Genomic DNA, 12,066 nt, shown 5'->3' on the forward strand with positions numbered 1-12,066 from the left:
GATGTGATGCTAGTTATAGGGACTTCAACGCTTAATGCGCTTTGCGCAAGCGAATTTTTGGTGGCTGATTTGAGCGAAAACGTTTTTGAGGCTTTATGTAAAACAAACAAACATAGCCGCCTTTTCAATTGGTAAAACATTGTCCAGTGAAGGTAATTACGTTTATGTTTCTTGGCCTGGTTTTCCATCTTTATATTGTCTCTACTAGCTAGCTTTCTATATGTCAGTGTCACTGTTGTGTGCATAGACGTTCATTTGGAATAGACCAACTGTCCTGGGGGAAAGGGGGGCTGGCCAACCGTGTTGCTGGCCAACCGTGTCGCTCAATCTTCTGCCGAAATTTTTATTAGTTGTAAAAAATATATATAAGGCAAGCGAATTATAAGGCAACCACAAGTGGGTTCTCCAGGTGCTCCCAATGGCTAGTCCGCTACTGTGTAGCCTACTGTTAATTTGCAGCTATATATTATTTTTTTAGCCGTAGCACCACCTGAAACTGTTGCCATTTCTACAAGTGATTCTGTATCAAAAATCAACAATGTATTTTTCAAATTCTCCCGCCAACCTGCGGAGATATCAACAGCGCAACCGGGTTGTAGGTTGCGGCAGAGAATGTAGTTAATATAGACGGGCTCTGGTTGCGGTTACAAATGGGTTGAAAATTGTATGATAGCCTATGTAGTATGTGAGTAGGATGCGTTTCATACAAGATCTGGCAACTGGACAACATTGAAATAATATATTGATGTGAATATTTATATAATGAGGTTTGGCCATACAAATTACGGTTGTTTCACGGGAGAAATGACAAAACGGGAGGGGGGCGGGAGATGGGTGTGAAATACGGGAGACTCCTGGGGAAAACGGTAGTGTTGACAGGTATGACACACACGCGTGCAGACAGCCTATCGAGAGAGAACCCCCAGTTGATTTTGAAAATCAGCGAGAAATTCAAGTAGATGGACGTCATCAAATTATTTCTCGAAGTTGAAAAGCACAGGGAGTTGTAAGACCCCCAGCACCAATTTTACAAGGACAACGTAGAGAAGGATCAATGCTGGGATGCTTTTGGGGTGGCTGTTAGAAAAACACGTTTCCTAAATATAGCCTATGCCATGTTTATGTACCATGTCAGTGAAAAAGGAAAGCTCAGAGTACCTGAAAGGCCTGGTGACCGGTGCAGAGAAATGCACGTCTGGTGTGAACAGCCTTGAGCCGATCGTAACCGATCATGGCGCGTCCGGACGCTTCCAGGTGCTTCGCAGCCCGTGTGTCCCAGGGATGAGAAAATAGTTATCACCGTGGCCTTTGCCTGTGGCGTTTCTGCAACTGTCTTGTCGTTTTAGGTAGCTAGTGATAGATATCTCCCAGAAGCGAGGTACTAAACTAATGTTCTACTACAGGTAATCACGCGTGGGTTTACTTTAGTGACGTTTCTGACTGTGGCTAGCTAGTTATCCACTATTAATTTCACTTTTCTCCACAAAACCGTCAAACGGAACATTCGCATAGATACAAGCAACGCAATCCGGACCAAGACAAAGATTTTGACACCGACATCAGTGTTTCCCCTAGGATTTTTTTTAGCAGTGGGGGCAGGTCAGGTCTACCCCCCCCCCCCCCCCCAAAAAAAACAAAAACAAAGTGCTTACCCTATATTTCGGAGCAGCTTAATATAATAGTCTAATAGCTTATGTAATATTGCACATATTTTCGTCCTATTTCCCCTAAAGAAATACAATTAGCATACTTAAAGACACCTTACAGTATGTTCTAAATGGCATAAATGCTGCCAATTAATAATTGACGAAACAACTTATTGTAAATGCAGTGGCCTAGCCTACAGATTAAGTTAGGCTACTCAGAAGCATGTACACTGTCTGCTTCATTTGATCTCGATAGGCTAAGCATTCTGTAGCAAATAATAACAATATACCCACTATTTATTCATTAAAACTAAGCTACTTAAGCATAATAATGCACCTAAAATACAAACGTGAGCAAGGGCAGCAATCGCTATTGAATCAACAGACGTTCAATTTCGCTAGCAGGGGAAGAATACAAACAACGAAAATCACCAGTTAACTTAATTTAAATTTTCAAGAACTATAGCCTAATACAATAACAGGCTTAAATGAACTTACAACACAAGTTATACGACTTTCAGTTCTCAAGGACGCACATGCGCTATCTCAACTGCGCCGTGAAGCGCGTCTGTGCTATTCTCCAACATGCGCTCTAACAATCACGGCTGATAGACGACCCAAATTTTTTTACAGCTTTAATTCTGATACCGTGGCGGCAGAAATTTAACCGTGGTGGGCCGCCACGGTAAAATCAACATAGGGGAAACACTGGACATTGTCTATGTTAGTGGTTCTCAACCCTGGTCCTCAAGTACCCCCTGCATGTTTTTAGATGTTTCCCTGCACCAATACACCTGATTCAAATGAATGGGTCGTTATCTACTTATGCAGAAGCCTTTTAACAGCCATTCATTTGAATCAGGTGTGTTGGAACAGGGAAATTGGGGTTGAGAACCACTGGTCTATGTCGTGCAATAATTCATGTTTTTTTAGGGGTGCCAAAGGCAAGCACACCCAATAGAGGGACGGTTTACTCTTTTCTTTTGTGTTAAATGGACAGTTCAGTAGTTTGAACTCAGAGTTTCGTCATATGCACTCAGGCATCAATATTGAATATATTCGAGTTTAGCCAGAAATCTAAAGATAAAAGCAGACGACTTTAAATAAAATCAGGAAATTAGATGATGTTTATCCAATTTCCGTTCAGTCTGGGGACTGGCTTTAACTGGGTTTACACTGCTGGGGACATGGGACTCAGCTTTGAGATGTTGTGTACACTTGCATGTTGTTGTGCTTAAAAAGATGCTCTGTGTGGTGCCACTTTGCAATCTTTACCGACTCGGAGGGGACACTCTCGGTGCGGACAAAGTCTATTTCCATCTTTGAAACAGGAAAGTGAGATCTGTCAAAAGGTTACCCAGTGGCAGAGCCTCTTAAGCGTTCAGCTATAGAAACAGGAGAGGAGAAACAGGACTGTTGGTTTTCTTAGTTTATTTAAAGGGCTTAAATGGCTCTGGTCTGTACCTTTGTCACGCCCCAAAACTTGCTGCGCGCTGCTCTATGTACTTCCACAGAATTACAAAGAAGAACGTTTTTCTAGCATATTGAAAATGGACTACGGGAATAAATGCAGTGTTCCAGACTGTACAGGGAATTCTGACACTGAGTCTTCCTAAGGAACCAAATACTCAATGGGCTGTGTCATGTTTATATGAGAAGATCTGTGCAGTTCGACCCTCAATTACACATTGGCTCGAATCATTTCACCGAGGACAGTTTTGAATGAAAACCTTGGACAATTTAAAGAAGGATTTGCTGTTGCTGAAGAGGTGCTGTTCCAACAGTATGCTCATCACAAACGCAAGCTGTAAGTATGAATTTTGTTGCTAACAGTTAGCCTATTAACAATGCTAACGTTTCCTGTATCAAGCATAGGTAGAATGTCTATGGGTAGAATGCTAAATACATGTCTAAACACATCAACATACCTTACTTAACAAATTATTCTAGCTAGACTAGCTGTATTCGGCATTAGAAGTGAAGCTTCCAAAAGAATAGCCAGAAAACAAATAGCAGTCTAGACTATTGTTAATGCCTGTTTAGATTATCTATTTGAAAGAACTGGAGAAAGGCAGGTGCTAGATACAGGATACGTTGGCATTGCTAATAACTACCTACAAAATCATCCTACAGCTTGTGGTTATGATGAACATAACTAAGGTTGAAACGCACCTCTTCTCAGCAACAGCTTCAAAGCAAATCCTGCTTTACATTGTCCCAGGTTTTCAAAACCGTCCTTGGTGAAATTGTTCAAGCAAATGTGTAATTGAGTCGAACTGCACAGGGATCTTCTACTCTAGAGCTACGGTATGGACAAACATCAGCCATGCCCGTCGAGTCAATGTTAACTAGACTCTAGCTCAGGGGTTTTCAAAGTGTAAGACAGTGAGCCTCCCTTCAGAGAACATCAAGTCACTGGGGCCTCCCCCATTTTAATAAAATACATTATATTAATTTCAATAATAATAATAACACTGTGTTAAAAATAGTTGCAACCATAATGGATTTGAAAAAGTTAATTTTGAACAAGCCCTATATGATCTCTCTCATTTTAATACAAATCAATAATATGGCTGATGGTTAAATAGTAGGTTAATGTAAGAGCCAGGTTGCTTACGGTAATTAGGGCACCTGGTGGGGGGCGGAGGAAGTTATAGTATTTAACTTGTTCACCTGTATGTTTGAGTAATGCTGGGGACACACTAAACTATTTTTTTAATCTTTTAAGATTTTAAAACTGCGAGAGACCACAAACATGAGGACAAAAAATCTTAGATTTAACCGTTTTGTCCTACAATGTGTGGTCACTCTATACACATCACACTAGGATTGTCGGAAGGGCCGAAATTGGCCCGATTATCCAGTGGTGTGTCCCCAGCATAAGGAGAGGAGGGGGTGACGGGGGAAGTCTTATTTTGCTGACCGTTGTCTGGGATGTACAACCTTGTTTGTTTCAAAACCAAATCAATATACAAAACTCAGTCTTGGATCTATGATCTTTTGGCAGCAAGCACGTCGGGCACCTTGGTTTCCCCTATCCAGCCTGTCGGTGGCAGAGTATCTCAAAGAGCTCATGAAGGATGAACAAAATGCTTCACAAGTTAAGGCACAGTTGGACATTCTGTTGCAATTGTCAGAAAATGCCACTGTCTTGCATGAATCTCTGATGTGTTCAATCCCACCTGATGAACAAGAATACCAAAATGAATGGTTCACAGGCATCACTGGATACAATCAAGGATTTGTTGTGGATGTCGAAGTTTGGATTTCAAAAACCATCAGGCCTCGTTCAGAGCTGACCCATAACATTGAGTCACAGGAAGTTCTGCTTGAGGAAAAAAGTGGAGTTCATGAGGATGGAAAAATGGGACAGTGGCCAAAGCCATCATCTCAACATGAGGTCGATTAGGATTACATATTGCCACGTGACAGTATATCAAATCTAAGTAGCAGAAAACAAGGTTCAAATGTTTCCACTACTTCATCTGCACGTGTCAGAGCGGAGGCTGAAATGGCTGCTCTGCTTGCCCGTCACAGTTTACTAAAAGAGAAAAACTTTCTCTTGAGAAGCAGGAAGAGGACTTAGGACAACGAAAGGAACAACTTCAGTTTGACACCGATATAGCCGCATCAGTGGCCAAAGTGAGTGTTCTAAGGACTTGTGGATCTGGGGTGCGGACTGACACTAATGGCATGGAGTCATATTTCAAGAAAACCAGGAAAAGGCAACTGCAACAGGAATATGACAAGGCTGATGAAGCCCTTAACATTCAGATATCTTCATTCCACATGAACTTGGAAGGGATGAGAAGAGAAAATTGGCAACGGGAAATTCTGAATTACACTTTGGAGGGCCAAAACAGAAAAGGGCAGACAATACCATTCATCTCCAGCAGAGGCCCTTGGGACTTATGAGACAGAGCACAGTTCCAAATACTACAGTGCCTCATCGTAGAGATGTCCATACACTTTCTCTTATGAACATTAACAGGGACCCGAGCCACATGTTGTCTATAGTGGAAAAACAGAATGAGATAACATCCATGCTGGTGCGTCAGCAATGTCTTGCATTACTGCCTAAGAGGGATATTCAAATATTTGATGGTGATCCTCTACAGTACCATGCTTTCATGAGGTCCTTTGAACAAGAAATTGAGGAAAGAACCAACAATGCTGAAGATAGCCTTCATTTTTTGGAACCGTACACCAGGGGACAACCACAACAACTTGTCAGGAGCTGTCAATACATGACTGATGGCTCAGGTTTTGCAAAAGCAAGGACTTTACTGCGTGAACACTTTGGAAACGAGCATATGATTGCATCTGCCTATTTGGATAAGGTCTCTTCATGGCCAATAATTAAGCCAGAAGATGGAAAGGATTTACATGCATACAGCCTGTTCTTGCGTGGATGTTGTAATGCCATGGAGGAGGTTCATAGTCTGTGTGAATTAAATACACCTACCAATGTGATCACTGTGATTAAAAGATTACCTTACAAACTGAGAGAAAAATGGCGAACAGTGTCATGTGACATCCAGGAAAGGCATCACGGGAGAGCTATGTTTGTTGATATTGTGACTTTTATGGAGCGTCAAGTAAAAATCATGATAGACCCTGTGTTTGGAAACCTACAGGATGCCCCAATGTTGGTGGTAAATAAAGAAGGCAGCAGGACAAAATCACCTCACTTAAGGGCTAAAGAAAGTAGCTTTGCTACTGCTGCTACTACAGTTGGAAGGACATTCACAGACCACAAGGTTGAAGATGGACATGTACCTGAAAGGACGTGCCTGTACTGCAATGGTGGACATATGCTCAAGTTCTGTACTCTGCTGGAGAAAAAGGCTCAGAGTGAGAAGATTGATTTCCTGAAAAGGAATGGAGTGTGTTTTGTGTTTGTATACTGGTCACATCAGTAAGGAGTGCAGGAAACGTCTCTCTTGCAAAACGTGTGGCTCAAGGCACCCTAGTGTGCTTCACATCTACCACAAGAACAAGGAAACATATGCAGAGGAAGGCAAGAGCAACTCGGAGAGTGCATCGGGCAGTTCTTTGGTTGAAGTCCAAACCAGTGCTGTTACTGGGGCCGGTGAACAAGACTTTAAGCTCGCCATTGTACCAGTAAAGGTTAAATCAAAGAATGGTCAAAAGACGGTGGAGACCTATGCCTTTTTGGATCAGGGCAGTTCAGCATCCTTTTGCACAACGGGTTTGATGGATAGACTAAATCTCTCTGGGAGGAAAACAAAGATTATTTTGCGTACCATGGACCAAGAGAGAATTGTGGACAGTTGTATTGTGTCAGACTTGGAAGTGGCTGGATTGAACAGTAGCTGGTAGTGTGAAATGCCAGATATATTCACACAACAAAGGATGCCTGTGAATAGATAACATCCCACGACAGGAAGATCTGCATAAATGGCCTCACTTGCAACATGTGTACTTACCTGAGATAGATACAGATGTGGAGCTTTTGATAGGCAGGAATGTGCCCAGAGCCTTGGAACCACTTGAAGTCATCCGGAGTATGAAAGAAGGGCCATATGCCATCAAGACAATGCTTGGTTGGACGGTGAATGGTCCCCTTGGTGGAGAATGTTGTGATGGACCGAATGTGTATCAGTCTGCAGTTACCATCAACAGAATTTCTGCTGTAACACTGAATGAGCTCTGGAAGCAACAGTTTAAGACAGACTTTCCAGAGTGCAGTCAGGAGGAACAGCCAGGACTTTCCAGGGAGGACTGCAAGTTCTTAGAAATGGCTAACAATACTGTGAAATTAGTTGATGGCCATCACAGTATTCCTTTACCTCTAAAGGACAGGAAGATGAGCATGCCTAACAACCGTAGCATTGCAGAACAACGCACCCTTAACATGAAATGAAGGTTTATCAGAGACTCCTTGTTTCATGAAGACTACACTGGTTTCATGAACAATCTTATATCCAGTGGCTATGCAGAGAAATTACCAACCACAGATACCAACCACAGATCTAAAACGTAGTGATGAAAAGGTTTGGTATATCCCACATCATGGGTTGTACCATCCGAAAAAAGGGAACATTTGAGTTGTCTTTGATTGTGCAGCATCATTTCAAGGCGCATCACTCAACGTACAGCTCCTGAATGGCCCTGACCTGACTAGTACATTGATTGGAGTCCTGACCAGATTCAGAAAAGAGCTTGTTTTTCTGATGTCTGACATTGAGGCGATGTTTCATTAGGTTCAGGTTCCAGAGGAGGATGGTAGACCTTTTCTAAGATTTCTTTGGTGGTCCAGTGGAGACTTCAGTCAGTGTATGGAGGAGTACAGGATGGTTGTCCATTTGTTTGGGGCAACGTCTTCGCCAAGTTGCGCTAACTTTGCTCTACGAAGGTGTGCAGAAGACAACAAAAACATTTTCAGCCAACAAGTGTTTGAGACCATCATGTAGTTTTTATGTGGATGACTGCCTTGTTTCCGTAGCCTCAGAACAGGAAGCTATATCATTCTATAAAGACCTTAAAACCATATGTGCCAAAGGCGGCTTCCATCTTACGAAGTGGATAACAGCCGCAGTGTTTTGGCCTCAATACCGGAAGGGGAGAGAGCAAAATAAGTTGGATCTGGACCATGACTCACTATCTGTCGAGAGAGCATTGGGAGTACGTTGGTGCGTCCAGTCCGACACCTTTAAGTTCAGCATAACAATTCAGGAGAGACCATTGACCCGCAGAGGGATCCTTTCGACAGTTAGCTCTTTCTATGACCCTCCGGGGATCCTGGCTCCTGTGGTTTTTACAGCTTAAACGATTCTTTAGGATCTATGTCGGAATCGGTTAGGATGGGATGCCGTCATACCAGCAGCAGTTGCTCAGGGGTGGATAGAGTGGCTGAAAGAGCTACACCAGTTGGAAGGATTCAGCATCAGATGATGTTTAAAACCTCCAAACTTTGGGAGAGTAACCACAGCTCAGTTGCATCATTTTGCTGACGCAAGTGAGGAAGGATATGGTACTGTTACTTATCTGCTACTGCACAATGAACGTTCTCAGATACGCAGCGCCTTCATAATGGGAAAGTCAAGGGTGGCACCTTTAAAGCCTGTTACTATCCCACATATGGATAGATGCTGTTGGTCTACCCCCCCCCCCCTTTCCCATTGCAAGTTTTGTAATGTTATGTTAAATGTTTGTGGGCTTATGTGCTGAGGTTTTTGCCTGTTCCCACACTGTACTCCTGTTAGGAGCATTGTCTGGGGGCTGCCTTTTTCTCTCCTCCTCTCTCCTCATGTTATGCTTTGTAACCTTTCTAATTGGCGCCGCTAATGGCTGCCTAGGTAGGCTCTCCTGCCAAAGTAAATTCCTTGTTTGTGTAAACTTTCATGGTGAATATACTCCAATTCTGATTCTGATTCTGATGGAGTTGACAGCTGCCGTTGTAGCAGCTCGTATGGACCAACTATGGAGGAAGGAGCTAAGACTACAGCTTCAAGATTCTGTTTTCTGGACAGACAGTACTGCTGTCTTGAAATATATCAAGAATGAGACTTCAAGATTTCGAATCTTTGTGCAAAACAGGGTTTCAGAGATTCTTAAGGTTTGTGACTCATCTCAATGGAGATTTGTGGACACTGCATGCAATCCTGCAGACCTTGCCTTCAGAGGTGTAAGGGCGGAGCCATTCCTAAACAACGACTCTTGGATATCCGGTCCCTCGTTTCTCTTGCAATCAGAAGCATGCTGGCCCGTTAACCCAGACGGATTGCAACAACGTCCATCTGAAGACTTCGAGGTAAAGGTATCAGCTTCGAAGTAAAGGTGGACTAAGGATTACTTGCCACAACTGCAGGAACGACAGAAATGGCCGAAGATTAAGTGTAATTTCATTCCTGGAGACATTGTATTGATAGTGGATGATTCTGCGCCCCGCAACTCCTGGATCACTGGAAGGATAACCGAAGTGGTTCCAGACAGCAGAGGACTCATGAGGCGAGTCTGGATCAAGACCCACATCAGCTGTATATGCAGGTCTGTGTCTAAGATCTGCCTTCTGCAGGAGTCAGCCGAACCCTGATCGCATTACTTGGATAACGTGACTTTGACTTAATTGTCTTGACATATTGACGATTTTTTTGACTTTTATAGGCCTTTGGGGATACCGAAAAACCGAAGATTGGATTACTTTTGTATGATGGACTTTCAATTAATTGTTTCCTGTATTCTTCTGCGTGTGTCATGTATATGTAATTATTACTGTGTATTATCTGTAATAATTAGGGGCCTGAATGTAAGAGCCAGGTTGCTTATGGTAATTAGGGCACCTGGTGGGGGGAGGAGGAAGTTATAATATTTAACTTGTTCTCCTGTGTGTTTGAGTAAGGAGAGAGGAGGGGGTGACGGGGGGGGGAAGTCTTATTTTGCTGACCGCTGTCTGGCATGTACAACCTTGTTCGTTTCAAAACCAAATACATATACAAAACGCAGTCTTGGATCTATAATCTTTGGCAGCAAGAGCGTCGGGCACCTTGGTTTCCCCTATTCAGCCTCTCAGCGGCAGAGTTTGAGGATCTCAAATTGGCCGTCTACAGTTAATACTACGAGATATAATGCTTCAGTTGCCTTGCAGTTTGTAATGCTGAATGTTTTGACTACTTTCTTCTGTGTCTTTAGTTTTGTACTAAAAAACTAGCGACTTAAACACCAAACTTTGGTGCTTGGTCTCAAGATGCCTGTGGTACGGTGTTCATTTTAGGACATCCTCAGATCTCGGACTCAAGTGTGAGATAAAACGCTCTCAAACTGAACGGCGTCATTCTCAGACAAAATGCTCTCAAACTAAACTGCGTCATTCCCAGACAAAACGCTCTCAAACCAAACGCCATCATTCTCAGACAAAACGCTCTCAAACCAAACAGCATCATTCTCAGACAAAACGCCCTCAAACTAAACTTTGTCAGAATTGTTTTTGTCAAAGATGAGGGAGCTGTTGACTCGCTTTCTGAATTAGCTAAAGTAGCAACTTTTAAAGTGAATACCATGGAGTTGTTTCAAACATCAGCCATGCCGTTGAGTCAATGTTAGCTAGACTGTAGCTCATCTGCTTTTTATTAATGCTGATTTGCAAGGAATGCAAGAACAGCTAGATAGCGAAAACACCTAGACTGTAGGCATGTAAAGTTTAGCTTGCTAACGCAAGAGCATAGGTAGAATGCGGGATGATTTAGCTTAGTTTATTGGCAATGGGGCTAACGTTGTTTCATGTTCCTGACTGTTTCATTCGAATAAATTACCCGTGTTACATGTAAATCTACAATTCACGATGCATGTTTGTCCAGATCTTTGTCAGGTTATTTTTCAGCAAGACATCTAGAGCTAGCTACTGTAACTGAAGCTGAGTTGAATCACAATATAGTTTGGATGCTAAGCTGTAACGTTCTACCCACCTAAGTCAATCCAGTTTGCTTCGACAACAGAAGTGGAAACAACTAACGTTATCATTTCAAATGATATCTTGTCAATTTGTTGAAACCAGTGTTGCGTAGACACAATAGATTAATTTGCACGTTTTGATTTCAAGTCTCCCACCTTCGGTGTTTCAGTGAGTGCTGTTGGCCGTGTTGCGTTTTTGCTCCGCAGCTTTACTCGTTGAAAACCAACCAATCAGCACCCAGCTCATTTAAATATTCATGAGCATACCATAAAAGGAGAAAAGCTAGTGTTTTTCCCCCCAAAAAACTTCAGAGGATCTATCAGGGGGCATAGAACAGTACCCGGGCCATTTTCAGCCCAACCGATGTTACATACCCTCATCGGAGACCTTAAGGAACAGTGTAAAATACCCAAAAAACTCATTCAATCACCCCTTTAAGACATGCTAAGGCTGTTTCCAATATCAGACATAATGGATTTTAAGTGCAAAGACCCAAAAATTATGACCGGCTTTGCTGTACATTATCCCATTATCCCAGCTCTACATACCCCCAAAACTACAGTGTGTTTGCCTGTGTGAGATGTACAGATATGTCTTTCTCTCACACACACGTTTCTGCCCTGTTTCTCCCATCAGCAGTGCGCAGAGCGGCAGAACTCCCCGGTAATGTCACCCAACTCCTCCCCTGTGAGCCAGCGGAAGAAGACCCACGGCGAGGGATTGAGTATCCAGCACCTCAGCCTGCCCCCAGTTCCTCCGCGCCTTGACCTCATCCAGAAGGGCGTCATCCGCTCTCCCTCCCCTAGCCCTACTGCCTCCCCCAAGGTGTGTGGTGGGTGCGAACTTGGTCCGACAACTTGTAGTTGGATACTTCTAAAGTACAGTGGGAGTTCTTTTACCAAGCCTAGTTGTAAGACTGTCAAACAAAAACGGGTGACACCAACTTTTAAACCGTGTCTCTCGTTTTCTCAAAGGGCTTGTTTCTTTCTCAGCAGCAGATTGCCC

The 12,066-nt window shown here is 43.0% G+C and overlaps 1 protein-coding gene across 5 annotated transcripts in view; it reads left to right on the forward strand.

Annotated features, from left to right (window-relative positions):
- cblb (Cbl proto-oncogene B, E3 ubiquitin protein ligase) overlaps nt 1-12,066 on the forward strand; it is a 111,814-nt gene that overhangs the window by 77,869 nt on the left and 21,879 nt on the right. For all 5 annotated transcript variants that reach the window (XM_084698106.1, XM_084698108.1, XM_084698105.1 and 2 more), the window contains one exon: nt 11,698-11,886. In XM_084698106.1, coding sequence (XP_084554232.1) covers nt 11,698-11,886 — 189 coding nt within the window. The remainder of the gene's footprint in view (nt 1-11,697; nt 11,887-12,066) is intronic.

This window comes from Hypomesus nipponensis, chromosome 5 (genome assembly GCF_054491055.1).
Source record: "Hypomesus nipponensis isolate SF chromosome 5, ASM5449105v1, whole genome shotgun sequence".
NCBI lineage: Eukaryota > Metazoa > Chordata > Actinopteri > Osmeriformes > Osmeridae > Hypomesus > Hypomesus nipponensis.